Genomic DNA, 23,945 nt, shown 5'->3' on the forward strand with positions numbered 1-23,945 from the left:
CAACATCATATTCATACATCAGACATCATACATCATCAACAACAACATCATATTCGTACATCAACATCATAAACATCGACATCATACATCATCAACACTAACATCATAAACATCAACATCAACATCATAAACATCAACATCATACATCATCAACATTAACATCATAAACATCAACATCATACATCATCAACATCAACATCATCAAAATCAACATCATAAACATCATGAACACCAACATCATCAAGATCATCATCCATACATGCCAAACCCTAATTGACTCCTCTTCCGTGGAGAGGGTTTTAGGTTTTACAACTAGTCCAAGAGTGGACAGTCTTCCTGTTTTCTCCGTTGATGGCGAGGTGGTTGGCGATCCGCCTTCTCGGTCTGGAGGAGGCGACGAGGGCGGCGACATTGTCAACATCATACATCATACTGATACATCACACGACAGACATCATATATTATATTCATACATCAGACATCATACATCATACATCATACACCATACATCAGACATCGTACATCACACATCATACATCATACAACATACACCATACATCATACATCGTACATCACGCATCATACATCATACAACAAACATCAGACATCAGTCATCAGACATCATTTTCATACATCACACATATACATCATACATCAGACATCAGACATCAAAGTCATACATCACAGCATGCATCCATCATACATCATATTCATACATCATCAACATCAACATCATAAACATCATCAACATCAACATCATCACGATCATCATCCATACATGCCAAACCCTAATGGCTGCCACTTCCATGGAGAGAGGGTTTTAGGTTTTTACAAGCAGTGCAAGTACGAGACACAGTCCTCTGGTTTTCTCCGTCGATGGCGAGGTGGTCGGCGATCCGTCTTCTCCGCCGGGCGGAGACGGCGAGGGCGGCGGCGTTCTTCCGCCCGCTGTCGACGGCGGCGGCGCGGGCGGGGAAGGACGAAGGCAAGTGGAAGGAATCGCTGGAGAAGCTCAGGAATATTGGAATTTCCGCGCACATCGATTCTGGCAAGACGACGCTCACCGAGCGCGTGCTCTATTACACCGGCCGGATCCACGAAATTCACGAGGTGCGGGGGAGGGACGGCGTCGGGGCGAAGATGGATTCCATGGACTTGGAGAGGGAGAAGGGGATCACGATCCAGTCGGCTGCTACGTACTGTACTTGGAATGGATATCAGGTCTGGTTTTTTTTCTTTTTTTACTTGGCTTGGTGGGTTTTCTTTGTTTTTGGCTTTGATTTTGAATCGGACTGCGTTGATTTTGATGCCTGGGAAGCTTAGAACTGCGGGTTTCTTTTTTTTATCTGGTTTTATTTTAAGCTAATGTCACGGAACAATTTTTGGGTACTTTTGGGATTTCTGTTTGCTTGACCAATCATGTAACAATTTGGGATTTCTGTTGAATTGGGTTGGATTTCGTTTTTGAGTTTGCGGGTACTTTTTCTTCCAAGTTCATGTGGCTCTGGATTTTTGTCTGCCCGATGATGGAAAAATTTGGGATTTCTGTTCAATTGGGTTGAATTTCGTTTTTGAGTTTGTTGGTACTTTTTCTTCCAAGTTTATGTGACTCTGGATTTTTGTCTGCCCAATGCTGGAACAATTTGGGATTTTTTTCAATTGGGTTGGATTTCTTTTTTGAGTTTGTGGGTATTTTTTATACGTGTTGCAAGTACACATATTGCCTGCTGAATGAAAGCGGTGTTATTAGGAAATGTTCGACTGAAAGATATGAAATTTATAGTAGTGTCCATGGTTCTATTTCCATTGTTGTAACTTGCTGGTCTAATCAAGGGTGAGGGTTGAACAGTCCTCTTCTTTGATTATCGAGGGGAAAACTATATCTGTGGTGCTTTATGAGGAATATGCGTCGTCACTTACAGACATTGAGGCCTTAACATTTGTTTGTGAAATCGTTGAATTCGATGCCTGGGGATTTTTTTCTTCTTTAAATATAATTTTGTTTCCAATAACCGTTTTGTATCTCGTTGGGATTTTGTGGGTATTGTTATTACGTGCTGAATGAACTCTTATTACCTGCTGAATGGATCAACATTCTTAAGAAATATTCAACTGAAAGCAATCAACTTTATAGTATCATCCATGGGTTAATTTACATCTGTGATTATCGAGAAGGAAAACATATCTGTGATGCTCCATGAAGAATATGCGTATTCTCTTACAGGTCAAACTTCTAGCTGCATGAACTTCTTAACGTTTTCTTTGGAAACCGTTAATATTTATCCAAAAATGAACTGAACACCGTGTTATGATTTTTGTACATCTAGGGCAGGGAAAGCTTCGGCATATTATATGTTGTAGGATTCCATTGCCCTTGTTTGGAGTGCATACCACTAATGGTATCATAAAATGCTCCTCCAGTGCGGTGTGTTAAAGACAAATGTTCCAGAAGTGCCTGTGCCAGACTTGATAAATCAGAAAATTGCTACCACAATCCGTTTGATTACACGGTTGATGAAAAAGATTATAACATTTATTTTATTCCTCCAGAGCTTTTTGTGGTCGTTATAATCTGTCATTAAACTTGAAGTGGTCTAAGGATTTATTGTACATAAGCTGTAGGGATCAGAGATCTGATCATTTTAATTGAATGATCACCTGGATCGACGATCTGAATGATCAAGTCACGTCCTGTACCAGCCTGATCCATGCTGGAGCCTAGTGTCACATGAGTAATCTTGCGATGTCATGCAGTTAAACAGTCCGCTGGCCTTGACAATTTGTCATAGTCGAGCAGCCTTCGGCAGCAGTGTAAATCACTGAGTATAGAGTAGCCATTGTAGTGGAGTCAGCCCATGAGAGAGAATACTGAGTAGTATTGGTCAAGAGAATTTACAGGGGTCGACTGTGCGCTCAGCAAGATGCTGATGCAGCCTTACAACAACACTTGGCCTTACATCAGTGTTAGTGATAGACTATCCCTCATGGGCTAATGGGCCCTATTCTATAAGCCCATTATCCCTATTATCCTCTCTCCCTCTTAGGGTACATATACCCTTACATGTACTCTGTTCAAGTTATGCTATTATCTTCTTCTTCTCTTCCCCAACATGGTATCAGAGCTCCAGAGCTCCTTCCCTAGGGTTTGACATCGCCCACCTATAGCCGCCGCGCACACACAGCAGCCGCAGCCCGCATCCGCCATGCTCGCACAGCAGCCGCAGCCGCCGCGCGCAGCAGCAACCGCAGCCCGCAGCCGGCGCGCACAGCAGCCGCAGCCCGCAGCCGCCGCGCACGATCAGCAGCCGCAGCCCGCAGCCGCCGCACACGCACAGCAGCCGCAGCCCGCAGCCGCCGCGCACGCACAGCAGCCGCAGCCCGCAGCCGCCGCGCACGCACAGCAGCCGCAGCCCGCAGCCACCTCGCACGCACAGCAGCCGCAGCCGCAGCACTGCCGTAGCAGCGCCGTAGCAGCACCATGCCGTTCACCGAGACCGACTTCCTGGAGAAGCCACTGTCCTACAAGGTGGCTCATCCGCTTCCGTCGGTCCCGGAGACGACACTCTTACGGGGCCCGAATCTACTCCCGTGGATGCGCTTCGTCGAGATCACCTTGAAGGCGCGCCAGCTCTTCAGGCATTGCATTGAAGACCCCCTTACCGTCGACCACCCACATTATGCAGCGTGGGACGTTGAGGACCAGTTCATCCTCGGCTGGATGTATGCGTACACCTTGGCTCCAGATTTCCGCGACCGTCTTCCGCATCAGAAAACGGTGAAAGGCTTCTGGAATCAGGTGCGCTCCTTCTGTGGCCGGTAAAGCGACTGGTGGCGTCTTTATTCCCTTGCAAGTCAGGCCAGCAATCTCCGTCAGGGGTCATTGACGATCTCTGTATATGCACTTGCCCACAAGAAGATGTGGGATGAAGTGGATTACTACCTACCGCCTGACGATCCGACGTCCAAGACGTTCCAGAATGTGCTTCTTCTGCGGATCATGGGCTTCCTCAGCGGCCTGAACCGCGAGTATGATGACGTACGTCGTCGTGCCTTGCACCGCAAGGAAGGTCCTCCTGCCCTCGAGGAGTTGGTGAAGGAGCTTCAAGAAGAGGAAAGCCACTTCCTCCTCCATGGGACTCCCTCCTCCGGCCCCCCGGGTGAGTCGACCGCACTACTTTCTGCCCTCTCTTCAGGCGGCAAGGCACCATCGATCCTCCCTACGCCCACCTCCGCCGCTCCTCCAGCTGGGACGACGATTTGCTCGTATTGCGGCAAACCGGGCCACAGGAAGAACAAGTGCAAGAAGCGCCTGAATGACTGGCGAAAGAAGAAAGAGGCCGCAGACGGCAAAGCCATGGCGGCCCATTCTGATTCCTCCTCCTCCAGCCCCTACGCAGTGACCATGGACCAGCTTCAGGCAGATTTGGCCCGCCTCCGTGACCAGATGGCTGCCCTGCAGAATCCGTCCACGGCCTACTTTGGCGGCTTTGGTGCGTCTTCCCCTCCTTCATCTTCAGATGCATGGTACTGTGGCCATACGGCCTTCCACTCACCTGTCGTCTCCGATACGACTTGGGTCCTTGACTTGGGGGCTATCGAACACATGACCCCGAGCAATGCCCGGTTTGTATCATATGAGCGGCATCGTGGTGGCTGCACTGTCCTCACGGCCGGGGGTGGACGTCTCTGTGTGGCCGGAATCGGGGCAGTCTATGTGGACGGCCTTGGTGTGGTCCACAACGTTCTCCATGTCCCCGACCTGCGGGCCGTGCTTATGTCTCCGCAGTGCTTAGTTGATGCTATCTCCTGCTCCTTCCACCTACAACCTGGCGGCATGTTTCTGTCTGACAAGGTGGGCCGGACTACACCGATTAGGCGGGAGAACGGACTGCTGATGCTGGACGATGGAGGCCGCTCCCAGTGCTTCATGGTGCACCGGACTCTTCTCTCGGTGGCTGAGCAGCGTCGGGGACGCCTTCTGATGGAGCATCAGCGACTTGGACACCCACCTTTCTCCACTTTACAGCGTCTTTTTCCCTCGTTGTGTTTGGGCGTGGACCTTAAGACTATGCTTTGTGAACCTTGTCAGTTAGCCAAGCACCGCAGATCCTCCTTTGCTTCATCCTCGTCTCACACATCGACCCCGCTGTTCCGAGTCCACAGTGATGTTTGGGGGCCGGCCCCGCAGATCAGTCTGAAAGGGCACCGCTACTTTCTACTCTTTGTGGACGAAGCTACCCGCTATACGTGGGTCTACCTCCTGACTGCGAAGTCGGAGGTTGCGCAAAATGTTCGACACTTTTGCGCCATGGTACAGACACAGTTTGGTCGAGGCATCCAGCATTTTCGTTCGACAATGCCCGGGACTTCTTCAACGTTGACCTCGCCTCCTTCTTTGCCGACCGGGGCATCCTCCACGAGTCCTCTTGTGTGGCCACGCCTGAGCAGAATGGCATGGCTGAACGTCGCATCGGCTATGTTACCTCGACGGCGCGGACATTGCTGTTGGACTCCAAGGCGCCGGGGCGTTATTGGGGAGAGGCGGTTTTGACGAGTACTCACCTCGTTAACCGTATCCCCACCCCACTCCTGGAGTTCTCCAGCCCCTTGGACCGGATGACTGTGGCATTCCCGAATGCTTCTTTGCGGACGGGACTCTTGCCTCGTATCTTCGGCTGCACCACCTACGTCCATGATACTTCTCCCACACGCACGAAGTTTGATGCACGCGCACTCCGGTGTGTGTTTGTGGGTTACTCTTCCCTCCAAAAAGGGTACCGGTGCTATCATCCGCCTTCTCGGCGGTTCTTCATCTCGGCAAACGTCACCTTTGCCGAGCATGAACCCTATTTTGGGGACTACTCTACCTCATCACGCCTTCCGCTGGATGAGGCTCCCTCGGCCCCCCCCCTTGGGGCCAAGTCCGATCGTGGAGTCCACCACTCCCACTCCACCCTCCTCACTTCCGGATCTTTTCTCCCCTTGATTCCTCTTCCTCACTTCCTCCTGCGGGGTCCTTGGACGTGTCCTCTACCTCTTCTTCGTTACCTGCCCTTCCCCCTTCGGCAGCTCTCCCTCTCCCATTGGTCTCCGTTCCTCCTTCCGGCCCCCCATCCTTGTCAACCCCCGGTGCGTCACCCTCCTCCTCTCTCGGTGACCAACCCTCGTCACCCCCCCCCTCCCGGTCTACCCTCGCCCTCCGGTGAGTCTCCTCCGACTCCCGATGTGTCGTCTACTGCTCCTCCCGGGGAGTCCCCCATTGCTTCCGCTCCTTCTCTTGTCTATGGTGACGATCAGTTGGGGTGGCCTATTGCTGTACGGAAAGGGGTCCGTCAGTGCACTAAGGGCCCCCTCTACCCTCTCTCTCATTACCTCTCCTTTGACCGGCTGAGTCCTCCCTACCGGTTGTTCCTCACCCGCATTGAGTCGGATCTCGTTCCTCGACGCTTAGCCGATGCTATCGCTTCTCCCCATTGGAAAGCGGCGATGGACGAGGAGATGCAGTCTCTCCTCAAGAACCACACGTGGGACGTCGTTCCACTACCTCCTGGCAAGAGGGTAGTGGACTGCAAGTGAATTCATGCCAAGAAGCATCACGCGGACGGTACTCTCGAACGCCTCAAGTCTCGGCTTGTGGCCTCGGGGGTTCACTCAGTCCTATGGCGTGGACTACTTCGAGACATTCTCTCCCGTGGCGAAGATGGAGACTGTCCGGCTTCTTCTGGCACTTGCAGCACACTTCCACTGGGCCATCCGCCAGTTCGACGTCAAGAACGCCTTCTTGCACGGCGACTTGACGGAGGAGGTGTACATGCAGCAACCCCCGGGCTACTCACTCGGCCCCCCCGGTCACGTGTGCCGACTGCGGAAGTCCCTCTATGGACTCAAGCAGACCCCGCGCATGTGGTTTGGGAGGTTCTCCTCTGTTCTGAAGACCTAAGGGTACACTCAGAGCAATGGAGATGCCTCTCTCTTCTTCCGTCACCGCCCAACCGGTGTCTCCATTCTTGCCGTGTACGTCGACGACATCCTTATCACGGGATCTGATGCTGCCGAAGCTGTTCGCCTCAGCACTGCCTTGGCTAAGGAGTTTGAGATCAAGGCCCTCGGCCTTCTTCGCTACTTCCTTGGCCTTGAGGTAGCCTACTCCCCCCGTGGGATCTTCGTCTCGCAGCAGAAATACGCCGTCGACTTACTGGCACTGACAGGGATGACCGATTGTGCGCCGGTGAGCACTCCCATTGATCCCAACGTGAAGTTGGGCAAAGGAGGATTCGCCGCTGGCAATTCCACCGGTATCAGCAGCTGGTGGGGAAGCTCCTCTACTTGACGCACACTCGGCCCAACATCGCCTTCGCCGTCAACCTGCTCAGTCAGTTTATGCACTCCCCACGGGAGATTCACCATCAGGCCGCCCACCGGGTCCTTGCGTACCTGAAGGGCTGCCCTGGAAAGGGCCTGCTCTTCCCTCGCAGCACTGACCGGACAGTGAAAGTCTACACTGATGCTGACTTTGCCGGCTCCGTTGTGGATCATCGGTCTACCACGGGCTACTGCACGTTTGTTTTTGGCAGTCTCGTCAGCTGGAAAAGTAGCAAGCAGGACAAAGTCTCCCGCTCTAGCGCCGAAGCCGAGTACTGCGCACTCGCCGATGGGGCCTCTGAGGGCCAGTGGATCTACGGCATCCTTCACGATCTTCGCGTGGAGTATGCTGGCCCGATTCACTTCTTCTGCGACAACAAGTCAACGATCGCGTTGGCCAAGAACCCTGGACAACAGGGCCGCATCAAGCACATGGAGCGCAACCGCTACTTCTTCAAGGAGCGAGTTGACGAAGGGATCTTTGACCTGGACTTTGTTGCATCTGCCGACCAGGCAGCGGACGTCCTTACCAAGGGACTCTCCCGCCCTCTTCTTCAACGTGCCGTCTCCAAGCTCAGTATGGAAGATATCCATACTTCGCTTGCGGGGGGGGTGTTAGTGATAGACTATCCCTCATGGGCTAATGGGCCCTATTCTATAAGCCCATTAGCCCTATTATCCTCTCTCCCTCTTAGGGTACATATTCCCTTACATGTACTCTGTTCAAGTTATGTTATTATCTTCTTCTTCTCTTCCCCAACAATCAGATTTAATAAGAACGCTCCAAGCACCATCTTGCTGGGTCGTCTCCCTCGACCCTGGCCTAGAATAGCAACGCTGTCCACATTGGCCGCAGCGCCAAGTGCCCTTCCACCATGGCGTACCATGTGCCATGGCTTCTTGACACAGGATGCGCCGTGCACTCTCTGGATCTGTTGCCCCCTACATAGCATCCGAAAGCTGTGAGGCCAAGCATGGGTTCTCCCTACTTGGCATTGGCACCACTTTTGGTGATCCTGTGCTTCTGGTAAGACGGCATCGGCTCTGCATATATATGACAAATAAACTTGCGGGGATGAGAAGAGTAAAGATTCACATTGTTAAGCTTACATCAGCCTTCTCTTCCTCTCCTGCTGCCCCGTCTTGAAGCTCTGTTGGCTAGGGTTTTTAAGGCAAAAACAGCTTAATCTCTATTGAATGGGTAGGGTCTTAAAATGACATACAGAGTGAGAGGGGTGGGGCCCATGTCACTTAAATGAAAAGGGTCACCTATAACATGTGGCCCATTAGTACATATAAAAGAAAATAAAGCATAAACAAAGGACTGTCTAACACCCCCCTCTAGTTGGGTGTGAATGTTGATCATGGGTGTGAATTCTGAGCGATTGCGATGGCTGATTGATTATCACAGCACATTTTAATATCACCTTGGGAGAATAACCTAAGGTCTTCAGTGACACCCTTGATGCGAAGTGCCTTACCAACACCATGTGCTAAGGCTCTGAATTCTGCCTCAGCACTTGAGAGAGCAACTGCTTTCTGCTTCTTACTCTGCCATGTCACCACTGTTCCCAAAAGAAGCACAAGAGCCAGAGGTGGACCTTCTTGCTATTATTGAACCAGCAAAGTCAGCATCAGAATAAATCTTTACTGACATGTCTCCATCTCTCGTGAACGATACACCTTGTCCCACTGTAGCCTTAAGATAATGCAATACTCTGTGTGCTGCCTGGAGTTGAGCTTCACATGGATTGTTCATAAACTAGCTCAAAGTTCTGACAACATACAAAATATCAGGCCAGGTATTATTCAGATAAATAAGCTAGCCAATCAACCTCTGAAATGAGTTTCCATTTAGCAGAGGGGTATGTCTCCCTTACCCAGTTTGACAATGATGTCAACTAGGATTCCAAGGGTATGCTTTCAAGTGTCCTTGTCTCATGGAGCAGATCCAGTATGTACTTATGCTGTGTAATGAGTATACCTCCTTTGGAATATGCGACTTCTATACCCCAGAAACATGTCAAGGAACCCTATGCTTTAATATCGTGTGACAATTATATCATCCACATATACACTTAAGGATTGCCATGGATCCAGAGAGACTAAACTTGATAATTAACATACGATTACCTTTACTCTGCTGATATCTGAGAAAAAAATTCGAGACTTCTCATGGCTGAGAAAAAAATTCCAAACCAGGCCCTTGGCAACTGTTTCAGGCCATAAAGGGCCTAATGCAGTTTACACACCATATTTGGCCTATCTGCTAATTTGTATCCAGTGGGAGTTGTCATATAGACTTCCTCATCTAAATCACCTTGCAGAAAAGCATTTTTTACGTTAATCTGGAGCAGATTCCAACATAAATTTACAGCTAGAGCTATCAAGATTCTGACAATATTGAACTTGTCTACAGGTGCAAAAGGTTTTAAAATAATCAATGCCAGCCTTGTCTTGTAATTCGTTCTACCTACACCCAACAACTTTTCTTCCGGAAGGAAGAGAGCCAAGTCCCAAGTATGATTCTTCTTCAATGCCTACATCTCCTCGTCTATGGCAGTCTTCCACTCTCTACTTTTCATGGCCTTTTCAATATTTATGAGAACAGAGATTCTTCTAAGGGTACTAAGAATGCCTGGTACTGTGGACTCAATCTGGCATAATAAATGTAATTCCCCATTCCCATTGGATATCTGGGTTTATTTCGACAGCTTGTCACAACCTTTCTCAACACAGTTGGCCATCCCAGGTCTTCCTCTCCCTGGTCAACGACTGCATCAGTTCTAGGAGACTCAACAGGGGATTCAATGCTTAGCTCTTCATCGCCTATTACCAGCTTCAACTTCACTGGACACAATCAGTTCCTTCATTCTCTCCGATATCTCCAGCATCCGTTCTGTGAGCAGTGGCAACCTTTCATCTAATCCATCACATCTTGGACCATCTGACTCTGGTTGGCTACCTTCGTGTGTGGCCTCACCCACACTCTGAATCCCTGTGGGCAGAGCTAGGAACTGGAATTTTTGCTGCAATACTTCAGAAGCTATGCTTGTGTCACTGTTCTCATTGGCAAAGACATCTGGTTCTCTTTGAATGTCACCATCTGTTGTGACAAAAAATATTCTGGACCCTGGTTGATAGCACCGGTAAGCCTTTTGAGTACTAGAGTACCCAACAAATACATACTTAATTGCCTGCAGATCAAGCTTTCCTGCATCCATGTGAGCATACACAACACAACCAATACCCTGGAGGTGAATCCAGCCCTCAATGTCACCTGAGGATAGACAGAAGACACCAGGTTATTTGGACTCTTGTACCCAATTACTATTGCTGGAGTTCTACTAATGAGATAGATTGAAGTTAATACTGCTTCTCCCCAGTATGACTTGAGCACGTTTGCTTGGAAAAGTAGGGACCTGGCTGTTGCATGTATATGTCCAATCCTCCTTTCAGCCAACCCATTCTGTTGAGGGGTGTTGACGCATTAAGATTTATGAACAATACCTCTGTGGTCACAGCAGATATTAACTTTGAAGCTGAAGTGCTCTTGAGCATCGTCTGATCGGAGTCATTTGATCCTTGCACTGAATTGATTATAAATTACCTCACAAAATCGCACAATCACAGAAGATACTCCTGCATTAGACTTCAGCAAATACAACCAGATTAACTGGGTGAAGGCATCCACAAAGATCACAAACCATTTATTTCCCTGAAAGGGTGGTTACTGGGCATGGGGCCCACACATCACTATGAACACAATCAAATGGAGTCAAACTTCTATCATTTAGACTTTTAAAGGATACCCTTCGGTGCTTAGCCAGTTGGAAAGCATCAGAAAAGGTAGATTTCATCGAAGGGTTACCAAAGTCTAATGGATATGATTCCATCATGGTCATAGTGGACAGGCTCAGCAAATATGCTCACTACTTTGCAGTTAAGCATCCATTCTCAGCCACAAGCATTGCAGAATTATTTGTTAAAGAAATCGTGATATTACATGGAGCACCCAACTCCATCATCTCCGATAGAGGCAGCCTTTTCACAAGCCATTTCTGGAAAGAGTTCCATAAGCTTCAGGGCACACAATTAAAATCCACTTCAAGTCTACAAAAGGAAGTCCCGTGGGCCTCCGCTGGGTCGCAACCCGCATCAGCGCCCATTAGGGCGGAAGTAACGGAAGGGCCGTCCCTCTTAAGTGGAGGAATGGAGACAGAAGAAGCTATCGAAGAATCGGTACCGTCTCCCTCCCTATCTCTCTTTTCCTCCTTGCCCTGAACCCTTTTTCTGACCTAACGGATTCTCTCTTCTGGACTCTACCCTTCTCCTTCTACCAGGCTACCTAGCGTTCGACGGCCGCATCATGGGGAGAGCTTTCCCCAGCCTCGGCGTCATCTTGACTTGCTTATTGAAATCTCTCCCTCCTACTCTGTTCTAAACTGTTTGGGTGGCTAAGACCCCTTTTGGTTATATCAATCTTGTTTCTTCTCCTCTCTTGCTCGACGGAAAGTTGGGGGGGTCTAACACCAACTCCATCATCTCCGATAGAGGCAGCCTTTTCACAAGCCATTTCTGGAACGAGTTGCATAAGCTTCAGGGCACACAATTAAAATTCAGCTCATCTTATCATCCAGAAACAGACGGCCAAACCAAGGTTACCAATCAAGGATTAGAATGTTACTTGAGATGTTTCTCCTCAGAAAATCCCAAGAAATGGAATCAGTGGCTTCATTGGGCAGAGTACAACTACATTACTTCTTTCCACACCTCGATAAATATGTCTCCTTTTAAAGCAGTATACGGTAGAGAACCACCTTCCTTACTGCGTTATGGCTCACCAACCTCTCCATTTGACTCCATTGATCAACTCCTGTGAGAAAGATATTTAATGCTTAATACTCTAAAAACACACCTGGCAAGAGCTCAATCCAGAACGAAAAGTCAGGCTGACAAGCACAGACAAGATGAATCGTTTACAGAAGGGGACATGGTTTATCTCAAAATCAGACCATATCGAATGAAATCTCTGGCTAAAAGGTCGTTTGAAAAGTTGGGACCAAAACATTTTGGCCCATTTAAAGTCTTACAAAAGATTGGTCCCGTCGCATATCGCTTAGATCTACCCAAACAATCAACATTACAACCTGTTTTCCATGCTTCACAACTTAAATGGGCTCTGGGCTCCATTGATATGTCGTAACCTCTTCCATCTTTTCTAACTTCCGAATGGGAATGGCAGGTGACTCCAGAATATATTCTCCAAGTACTGGCCTCATCTCAGGGGCCAGAAGTGTTGGTAAAATGACGTAATCTTCCAACATATGGAGCTACATGGGAGTAAGCTGAACATCTGCGAAACACCTTCCCTCAATTCAAGCTTGAGGACAAGCTTCAACTGCAAGGGGGGAGTATTGATACACAACACTTCTTCTCAAAGAAGTACCAGAGAAAGAAGAGGAAAAGCCATCAATAAGGAGTCCGCGTGTGGACTAATATAGCACATGCGAAAAGAATATAATTAAACGGAAACGGGAGGGAGGACACAGCCTTTTGGCGTTTTTCAAGATTCAGTTGCAAGCGCCACTGGGAGGCTGGGAAGCAGGGTCGGGCCTGCGATTCCAGAATGGAGAGCTCCACTTGAGATCTCCATCCATCATTCCACATTACTCCCATTTCGTTCCACATTTCTCTCCATCTATCCCACTTGTTCTTGATACGAACTACTGATTTGTGTGGATATCTACCGGCATTATCGGTTATCGTCTTTATGGATGAATTCAGGTCCTAATCTCCTCTAAGATCTCTTGGATCTATATCAGAAACACATCTGACTGATAGGTATTTCTATGGAACCCTAGATTTTTTGCTCCCTTCTCAGGTTTCCTTTATCCAACCTTGAGTCACAACCCTTTTTAACTTGGTTGAATATCATGGTCTCATCGCTTTCAGAAGTCCCTCCTCTCGTGAGGCAATGGGATTGATTGGATTCATCTTTGCTATTGAATTTACATTTTTGTTTATAATTCTTCGGAGATTTTCCTTTCTTTCTTTCATTATGTTGCAAAAGGCTTCTTAATTTATCAAGTTTCCTGGCAGGTCAACATTATTGATACACCCGGCCACGTGGACTTCACAATTGAAGTTGAAAGAGCACTGCGTGTTCTTGATGGAGCAATTCTCGTCCTCTGTAGTGTTGGAGGAGTACAAAGTCAGTCCATAACCGTTGATCGTCAGATGAGAAGATATGAAGTCCCCCGACTTGCATTCATCAACAAGCTGGATCGAATGGGTGCAGATCCATGGAAAGTTCTAAGCCAGGTGATCTTTTTTCGATGATGCCTTTTGCGTCAAGGTATTATATTATTCCATGCAATGATTTCCTAGTGACCAGATCATAACTTTTGATATTAACAGCAATTGGTGTGATAGAAATAGGAAATTCCTCCGACCCTTTCAATCTAACTTTTATTATGATATTATAACATAGACGAGTGACTAGACTTTTATTCGTGAGTCATTATTCTGAGAGTCATAATAATCCTTGACAACGACTCCTTGTCTTTCATCATGTACACTGAGCTTATAAATGACTAGGTACAGTCATGCCATAATTTTCTTCTGGTATATTTGATCTTCACATATTTTATATTTTGGTTTTGAGTGATTTTCGATCAGTTATAATTAATAATGTTTTCTTATATATAGTTAAAAAAATGTTTTCTTATATAAAAAAATTGTAGGCAAGAGCGAAGCTCAGACATCACAGTGCTGCAGTGCAAGTTCCTATTGGGTTGGAAGAAGAGTTTCAGGGTCTCATAGACCTTGTACAGTCGAAGGCGTACTATTTTCAGGGTTCTAACGGGTATGTGATAAGATTCTCAAATCCTACTAAGGGTATTGTCATTTAGAGTAATTTTCCCTTTATATACATGTCACCCTCTGCCTGAGGACAGTCAAGAACTTGTACAACTGGGTGGGAAACCCTCCTGGTTCCTTCTATCTTTTCTCTCTTTCTCTCTCTACCGTCTCTCCAAGAACCACGTTTACTACAGATCTACACCCATATCTCAATCAGTATGCGTAGACATGATTGTCTCTATCCTATGTTTCTATCTTTTGTGATCTGATAAATCTCTCATAACGTTTGAGTTTCTTTAATGGCAGAGAGAAGGTTGTTTCTGCAGACATTCCTTCCAATATGGAGGCTCTTGTTGCAGAAAAACGTCATGAGCTGATTGAAACTGTGTCAGAGGTTGATGACAAACTTGCAGAATCTTTTCTCAGTGACGAACCTGTATCTTCTGATGAACTTGATGTAAGCCTTCATAAAGCTGTACTGCAATATTAGTTTATGTTTTTGTGGTGGATCACATATTTTATACGATCTTATAAAGGTAAAGGTGACATGTTTATTGAAACTTTTGCATCTCTCTCTTCTATCTCTCTCTCGTTCATCTCTTTCCAGTCTCCCCCTCCTCCCGTCACTCTGTCTCTCTCTCCCCCCCCTTTCTCTCCTCTTTTTCCTTTCTCACATCTTTCTCCCCTTTCTTTCTCACATCTCTCTCGTTCACATTTTTCATCAACTCATCATCTCGTCAAAGTCATCCATTTTCTCTTGAAAATCATCATCTTCATCCTTATTGTCTGACACGCTTGTGTGCCAATAACGATTTATGGATGACGATGACAACTTTGTTCTGGGATGACAAACGCTATTGATGAAAATTGTGTGGAGTCGCGATGCCTGCTGAATTTGTTATTTCTTGATTGTCATTTACCACTGTTTTCAAATATGAATCTTTCTCCTAATGCCAGAAAGTTTGTGCGAACAGATGGCAATCCGTAGGGCAACAATAGCTCGAAAGTTTGTGCCAGTTTTCATGGGGAGTGCATTCAAGAACAAGGTTCTCTCTAAACTTTTGATTTGGAAATTACCCTTATGATGAAATATGAAATCAAATTGGGGATGCGTGATATTTCATTCACGAGCCTATCCTTTTGTTGTATTGGGGATGTGTAATTCATTCACAAGTCTTTTCTTCAGTTTTATCGAAACCCCCACATAAATAGGAAATTATTTTTTCCCCCCTGTCGCTTAACCTGTTGAAGACCGATCAGATCACTTGTAATTCCCCTTCCAATTGCCTCTTTAACTCGATAACAAACCTGCGAACTGAAGATCTATGAATTTATATGATCCCTCCCCCTTCTTCCAACTTCCCCGCCCCCAGCGCACTCTTCGGCTTAAAAAAGGAATATCAAATTACAAACGCCTGCCTATCTGACCACTTTTGAAGAGTAATATGGCCGCTTGAAATTTCTCATGTTCTCCTTCAAAACACCTTTGGATATTGATAATCAACCCACGAACTCAAGTTCAATGAATTTTTTTGAAGTTTTTAATTTTCGCTCCATCGATAATCCGTGTTTGAATTTTTTGTAGGGTGTTCAGCCTCTTCTGGATGGAGTTATCCGTTATCTGCCTTGTCCAACTGAGGTTGAGAATTATGCACTTGATCAAACGAAGAATGAAGAAAAGGTATCAACAATCTTCATAAATCATCATTTTGTGGTGTTTAACAAAATGCTGTACACTTTCCTGTAGATTTTGTTATCTGGCTCTCCAGTTGGACCTCTTGTTGCCTTGGCTTTCAAGTTGGAAGAAGGTCGCTTCGGTCAATTGACCTATTTGAGGTTTGATTTTACTATTCCTATTTCGGATATCTTATGAAAATTATTCTTTTGTGGAGTAGATAATTCAAGCTGACTTTATCTTATTTTTATAGAATATATGAAGGTATTATTCGGAAAGGCGATTTCATTGTCAACATAAACACTGGGAAGAGGATCAAAGTAAGATCTAGCCTAAGATATTCAACCTTGTGCTTGATGTCGTCATTCATGGATTCTTCATGTCTTTAATTTCTCGGTTATTCATGAAGATTTTGTCCTTGTCCCTCATACCTTGAGCCGTTACCTCCCTTTTTTAATTTAACTAAATTGTGAAGTTCAGGTATAAAGCTGCTCTTCTAATGGGCTAACTGTGTTTCTGCCATGAAATTCAGGTTCCCCGTCTCGTTCGGATGCACTCTGATGAGATGGAGGTTAGGGATAGACCCTATCTTGTTTTATTATTATATATTTTTGCGTTCCAAATTCTTAATGAATTCAGCTAAATATTCTGTCAAAATTCCTAAACATTATGTGTATTATGTCAAATATCTGCGTCATAGGACATTCCAGAAGCCTATGCGGGACAAATAGTTGCCGTTTTTGGAGTAGATTGTGCATCAGGTAAGCTCGGGAAGTTTCATTGTCGGTTTTTTAAAATTATTTTTCTCTTTATAAATCTCCTATATAGTTCTAAAAATTGTGAACTGACAGGCGACACATTCACTGATGGTGGTGTTCGATACACCATGACATCTATGAATGTTCCTGAGCCAGTCATGTCCTTGGCTGTTTCTCCCGTATCTAAAGACTCCGGAGGACAAGTAAATTATCATATCACTGGAATTTCTCTATTTTTATGGCGTATTGTAATGCATTCAAAACCTTACTTTCCTATTCTTTGGCTCAGTTTTCAAAGGCCTTGAACCGTTTCCAGAAGGAGGACCCGACATTCCGAGTTGGCTTAGATCCGGAGAGTGGACAGGTCTTAGATTTTTCCAAATTTTATTTTTCTCCGTAATTATGAACATTAATAACCATGGCCTGCAGACTATAATCTCGGGAATGGGGGAACTGCACCTTGATATTTATGTGGAGCGCATTCGGCGGGAGTATAAGGTGGGCAGTTTTTTTAAATGAACGGTCTGATATTATAAACTAGTCAGTCATCAGAATGCAATTAATTTCAATCGTTTCTAGGTTGATGCTGCTGTTGGAAAACCACGGGTCAACTTTAGAGAGACGGTCACTCAGCGTGCAGACTTTGATTATTTGCATAAGAAGCAATCTGGTGGTCAGGGGCAGTATGGTAGAGTTACCGGGTATGTTTGTTTGGGCTGTCCTTTTTAGCCCTCTTTTAGTTAAATGGTGAAAACACAGCTATAAGTTTCTTCTCGGGGTTGGGGTCGAATTGACAAATGATCATATCCGTATCTGGGGATTTACAGTCAATTGATCAATTTTTGATCAGATCGTGTTATAACGTTGATCTATCAAGATCTATTTCATAGAGCCCATTTATACTATCCACCTCCAAAAACAATGGCATAAATTGGAGGACGGCGGGTGTGAGAGAAGAGAGGTTGAATTGGTGCTGCCGCGTGGCCGCTCCTGATTTGACCGAGATCAAACCTCTTGATTGGATCTGATTGATTGTCTGATCTTTATGCGGATGTTCCGATCGATTTAATTGGACTGATCAGATCATGATCTGCGCTCTCTGATCGTCCAATCAGATTCCCGTCCTGGCTCCCATTTCCAGGAGGCTATTCGTGCTTTGATGAAAATTGTGAACTATCTTTGTTTATCTGATGTTCCTGGTTGGAAAATCAGTGTGGTTTCAATGTTATGTTATAATATGGTGATCAAAGTAAGAAACATAACATTATCATTGTAGTACGATCTGGTTGGTTGTATCTTCAAATTCTTACAACACTCCAATATTACCCAAAATACGTCTCAAAATATTCATAGATGCAACTTGATATTGTGATATGCCTCCCAACCAAGCTAGAACAATTTAATGTAGGGAGTAGCAAATGAACTTCCACTGGTCCCGAGAATGCCAAGAATGGTGTGAAGATGATGAGGGATGTAGTACAGGGAATGAGGAAGGGGAAGAACTAGAAGAGAGAAGTAATGGATCTCAAACTAGGTGTTACCACTCCGGTAACCCTCCCTCTGGATTGGGACTCTCCCGCTATCCAGGTTGCTGCCACATCAGCATAAATAAGAATCAGTCGGTGCGCATCCCATCCTCCCACCCTTTATTTTTGGATCGCCTTTATTCGGTAGAGCACGCGGTTATGTTGACCGAGGACATTTGTTTTTTTTTTTTAACCGCGTTGTAGACTCACGCCACATAGCTTTAGTAAATTATTCTTTCTGTATAAGTATTTTTATTATTGTGTTATGATATGGTGATCAAATTTGTTTGGTGTATTGATCAAAGTGAGTACCCTCAAGAGCAGTTCATTGCCATAGTTTTACAGACTGATCCACGCTGAACTATTTAACGGCCAAGATCCTTGACTGCTTCTTGTTTTTTTCGTACAAAGATCCAAGACTGCCTCGCTGAACTTAATGCATGGTGTTTGTAAATCTTCAGGTATATCGAACCACTTCCAGCAGGATCACCGGCGAAATTCGAATTTGAAAACATGCTTGTCGGGCAGGCGATTCCTTCAAACTTTATCCCTGCCATCGAGAAGGGTTTCAAAGAAGCTGCTAACTCGTGAGTGCAATTATTTTTCTCCTGGGGTTTGCCGGTAAGATTTTTCTTCCTCAGTTGAGAGAAATTTGTTTGCAGGGGTTCATTGATAGGACACCCTGTTGAAAATATACGGGTTGTGTTGACCGATGGGGCGTCACATGCTGTTGATTCCAGTGAGCTTGCCTTTAAGCTTGCTGCCATCTACGCATTTAGACAGGTAGGTTTATTCCTCTCTTTTCAGATCTTGTTTTTACGGTCCGGAGAGGAAGGTAATATCTTTGTCTTATGAGAGGAGAGTGGGAAAGAGAGTCCAAGAGTGTGCGTGTGAGGGATTATGAGATCCTGAGAAAGAAAGAAAGAGATATCGTAAGAGAGAGCGGGTCAGATTCGGAGATTAAGATTCTGAGGCAGAGGGAGAGACATAGAAAGAGAAATTCAGAGGTTGTGTTAGAAAGATTGAAAGAGAGTGAGAGCAAAATTCTCAGAGATTTTGAGAGAGAGATTCAGAGATTGAAAGAAATAGAATGTGGGTTTGAGAGAGACCGACAAAGAGTGATAGTCAAGTTTGTGTGCGAGAGTCAGAGATTGTGTCAGAGGGAGATTGAATGAGAGAGTATCAGATATACTCAAATATGGTTCTTGAGAGGAATGTGGGAAGAGCGAGAGTCAGAGATTGTTTAAGAGAGATATTGTGGGAGAGATTCTGAGAAAGATCCTGAGAGAAAGTCAGATTTGGTGAGAAATTGTTTATGAAAGTGATTGTGAGGGTGATTCTGAGGGAGATACTGAAAGAGAGGGAGAGAGGGAGGGAACTGTCCAAAAAAAGTAGCAGGCGGATGGGTATAAATGGAGGAAATTTAACAAATCGTAGAGAGAAGAAGAGACATAATTCTTGTCCTGGTGTCCCTTATCTACCTATAATTTATTCTACTCTCTATAATCGAGTTTAACACAAGCCTCCTCCCAGTGTTACTCCAATGCAAAACCAGTCATCTTGGAGCCTGTCATGCTGGTCGAGTTGAAAGTGCCCACCGAATTCCAAGGCCCTGTCACAGGCGACATCAATAAGTACACCGATTATCGCATTGCTCGTTCCTTTCTGCCGTGGCTTGCGGAAGTCTCAGTATTTAAACCTTCTTTATGCAGGAGAAAAGGCTTGATACTTGGAAACGAGCAGGATGGAGATGACACTGTTGTCCTTGCAAATGTTAGTCCCTGGCAAATTTTCTTCTTCATTAATTTTTAGGGTTTCATGGTTTCCATCTTACCGTATTTCCTTAAGGCTTATGTAATCCCTTTTATGTTATATATAGACTTTAAACTTGGTTTTTGATGTACAATCTTTGTTGCAGGTTCCTCTGAACAACATGTTTGGATACTCGACTGCGCTTCGGTCCATGACACAGGTGAAGGCTCGTGATATAATTTATTTTCCTCCTTTTTGATGTGTGTTGGGTTCGTTTTTTGATATTTTTATAAGTGTTTAGGGTTTAGGATATTCTATGGAACCATTTAGGTAGTAGTAACACGAGTGAAGTCAATCAATTCATGTATTTTTCATCTCCCCTTGTCAATCTGATAGTTGGTTTTTGTGAGTTTAAGGGTACTCGATCTGGCCATTTAGTCACTGATATAATTGAGGTCAACTACTTCGTGCCATTTTCGGCTCCTCTTAGTTGATGTGGACATTGGGTTCTCTTTTTTTATTTATTTTTTGAGTGTTTAGCATTGAAGACTTCGTGTGTATTTTGTTTCCCCTCGTTGACCTGAGTGTTGGGTTCTTTTTTTGCTGTATCTTTGATTTCTTAGGGTTTAGGGTACTCTATATGGACACTTAATGTCTCTAGTGAAGCTAATAACTATATTGTGGCCTGTGTCAAGTTCTGCTTTTGCTGATGATTTAGGATTTGAGGTTCAAAGTCTAGGCTACTCTATGAGCACTTAGTCAGTGATTGATTTATTAAAAAATCAGGATTCTATTCTTCTTACAAAAAATCATAAAAAAAAATATTAAATTTTTTATGAATCAAATGTATGGATTTTCTTGCTTGGATGTTTGATAATTTAGGGTTGAAAAGTACTCCCAATACCCTGTAGTCCATGACACAGGCTAAATCTCTAATTTTTAGTTTTGCTTTTCATTGCAATATGGATAGTTGAGGGTTTTAAGGATTTGGATTTTTGGCCATCCTCTTTCCTCTATAAATTCATCTGATCTATTTACTTCTTGTTGAGTGTTTTTAAGTGCTTTGAGGATTATTGTTTTGGGTTCATCACTCAATTCATATGGTTTCAGGGCAAGGGTGAATTTACCATGGAGTACAAGGAGCACATGCCTGTCTCTCAGGAAGTGCAGCTGCAGCTGATCAATTCTTACAAGGCCACTAGGATTGGGGAATAAGTAGGCTTCTTTCTCTCTCTTACTTCTCTCTCATCTCTCTCTTACTTCTCTCTCATCTCTCTCTCTCTCTCTTACTTCTCTCTCATCTCTCTCTCTCTCTTACCTCTCTCTCTTACTTCTCTCTCTTATCTCTCTTAGTCTCCAATTTTTGGGTTTTGATTTGAGTATGCATATATCCAGGCAACATTTTTCATCTCTCTACCTCCCTTTTTTGGATATCCTGGAGGAATACCAGAAAATAAGTTTATATGATTTAGAGGGGCTTTGTATGTACATATTGAATTTATTAATAAGGTGGAACATGAGACTGGATTTTTTATATGATTGTGTGGGTTCATTAAATTCTCATTCCTTGTCAGTTCCATTGTTTCCACAGAGTTTCCTCTTTTTTTGTGTTATATCATTTTAATTATAGAGTTAGTCGACATGAAATTAAGTCCTGAAAATTATGTTTTCGTCCATTTTAAGTATGGCAGGTCTAATGAATTTTGGAATTGTATATTTTTCACATTATAATAAGGTAAGTGATAAATGAGTTGGAAACTTGGCAATACGACCGCACTCAATGCCACATCAGCATCCAGCTCAGCATCCACGTAAGACACTTAATAAGACTAGTTAGTAAAATTGAGACAAAGAGAGACTAGTGGCTAGGATTAAATATGGGATCATCTAGCGGTCAGGATTAAACATAGATGAGCAAAGATCTAGCGGTCAGGATTGAAAATAGATAGGCAAAGATCTAGTGGTCAGGACTACACTTAACAGAGCTGTTATAACTTATTATAACGGGTACAATTAAGTTATAGAAACTAACTGTATTAAAGCTATTAGCTAGTAGTATAAATACCAACCAATTGGAATCTTCTTTTAAGGATTAACGACTATCTCTCTATCTCACCACCGCACGGTCTCTCTTCTCCTTCTCTTCTTTCTCTCTTCTTGTTCTTGTTCTTTAGAATGATCCCCATTCTTTCACTAAGAAACTAATGTAGTACTTAAAACATAGCACGTGAAGAAAATTAAAGGAATCCATTCATTGGAAGTTCAGTTAAATATATAGGAAGAACTGCCCGAATTTCTTTATAACTATTTTTAATAATAAATCTCCGGAAACAAGTAAGATTTACACTTGGAATAATATTTGTTGACATGAGGTGTATTCAAAGTATGGTGAGGTGTCTATTTGCTGAGAAATGTATATATAGGCAGAACTGTCTATATCTCAATATCACTAATTTTAACTATAAAACTATCTAGAAAACAAGAAAGAATTACAACTTGTGTCACATTGGTTGAAATGGATTATTTTCAAAGAATGGTGAGGTGTTTATTTATGCATAATATTCATACAAGGAACCCTGCACTTAGAGGTGTAGGGCACTGGGTTGTGGGGGAAAGGTGGTGTTCAACAGGGCCACTGGTGAGATACTAAGCTCCAGCCATCATCATCTCCAACGGTTGAGGGCAAAGCTTGAAGCACCATTGTCTCTTCTGTCAAGCCAGATGATTGCCCATTAGACGTCTCTCTGCCGCCATCGCTGCTGCTGCCACTGCCTCCATTGCTGTTGTACCACTCTCTTGTCGTTGATAAGGGAATGAGCTCAAGGAGGGCGGAAAGGTCATCATCTCCATTCTCCACCACCTCCCTCTTTACCAAGTCATCTGAAATCAATGATATATAGATAATGATGATGTTTTTGACAACAAAGCAAGAAACCTTCTATGGGACATTTGGAATAAGATTCTGGGCGAAATTTTTATGAAACTGATATTCAAGTCTATATATTTGAATTAAGATGCATCTGCCACAAAAATAAAAAAATATTTTAATTTATTAATCATATTAACACTGTATTAAGGTAATCACTAGTTCACTACTTAAAAATGTAAAAACCCCTTGAATGCTTTGGTCTAATATGATGTTTGGCATTCAAGATGTGGCATGTTCCTAAATAACAGTTGATATTAACTAATGATCCAAAGATGATTATTGGACACAGATTCATCTGATTTTATAATAATATTGGTTAAGAATAGGTAAGAAGTATATTTCAAACTTTTTTGTCCTGTGCATACGTGTTGTGGGATAAAAATGCAAATGTATTTTTATTGGGATGTTTTTTATGAAGTAGATCACGATTTATGCAAAATCACGAGAACTTGATATCTTAGAAAAATATTGTATTTCATTATTAAGAAAAAAAATCAAGAGTGATTACTATAAACATAATTCTTTTCATGAATCACCCTAGAGAAAAAAAATTCTGTCATATGTTTTATAGGCGTAGGTTTTTAAAAAAGGTAAGTTCTGGAAAACCAGAGACACTAATAAAATAAACAGCTAAAAAGTTTTAAACATAAAAAATGAAGCTAAAAATAAAAATTACTGAAGAAACTCATTAATATTGATTTTTCATTTTTTATTCAAAACACAAGCGAATTTGAAAATTTTAAAACGATTTATTTATTTATTGTAAAAATATCCTAATAGCAATTATTTATCTGTTACATCTTGAAAATAGAAATATTACCTTTGACATTAACATAAAAAAATAATATCACACGACATGATTGGTACCAAAACATATCTGACTCTAGGGAAATAAAAAAGAAAAGTTCACATTAGCTTAATACATCGCGGATGATGGTAATATTTACCAGTGTAAATCTACAGATAATATCATAGATTTCAATAGAACAGTCTAATATTTAGAGGCATGACTACAACAAAACACTTAAAACCCTACACACACACACACACACATATGTAATTTTGAGAAACCAAAGTCA

General features: G+C 43.8%; 2 protein-coding genes across 3 annotated transcripts in view; one reads left to right on the plus strand and one right to left on the minus strand.

Moving 5' to 3' along the window:
* The first annotated feature begins 816 nt into the window (after nucleotides 1-816).
* Nucleotides 817-21,471, plus strand: LOC144716514 (elongation factor G, mitochondrial-like). The gene is made up of 20 exons (XM_078591645.1): nucleotides 817-1,221; nucleotides 13,465-13,686; nucleotides 14,109-14,230; nucleotides 14,533-14,683; nucleotides 15,201-15,272; nucleotides 15,812-15,907; nucleotides 15,974-16,062; nucleotides 16,155-16,221; nucleotides 16,434-16,472; nucleotides 16,602-16,662; nucleotides 16,753-16,862; nucleotides 16,949-17,023; nucleotides 17,089-17,157; nucleotides 17,239-17,360; nucleotides 18,647-18,772; nucleotides 18,848-18,968; nucleotides 19,719-19,819; nucleotides 19,898-19,958; nucleotides 20,104-20,157; nucleotides 21,048-21,471. The coding sequence occupies exons 1-20, from the start codon at nucleotides 877-879 to the stop codon at nucleotides 21,150-21,152; spliced, it is 2,208 nt and encodes a 735-aa protein (XP_078447771.1). The 5' UTR covers nucleotides 817-876; the 3' UTR covers nucleotides 21,153-21,471.
* Nucleotides 21,472-22,450: 979 nt separating this feature from the next.
* LOC144714806 (transcription factor MYB101-like) overlaps nucleotides 22,451-23,945 on the minus strand; it is an 8,323-nt gene continuing 6,828 nt past the window's right edge. The window contains exon 3 of one of the 2 annotated variants that reach the window (XM_078589602.1): nucleotides 22,451-22,817. In XM_078589602.1, the coding sequence (XP_078445728.1) occupies nucleotides 22,561-22,817 (257 nt within the window). In that variant the 3' untranslated portion in view covers nucleotides 22,451-22,560. Of the gene's footprint in view, nucleotides 22,818-23,739 lie in introns of those variants that run through there. The other variant, XM_078589605.1, reaches the window with a different exon arrangement.

This window comes from Wolffia australiana, chromosome 2 (assembly GCF_029677425.1).
Source record: "Wolffia australiana isolate 7733 chromosome 2, ASM2967742v1".
Taxonomy (NCBI): domain Eukaryota; kingdom Viridiplantae; phylum Streptophyta; class Magnoliopsida; order Alismatales; family Araceae; genus Wolffia; species Wolffia australiana.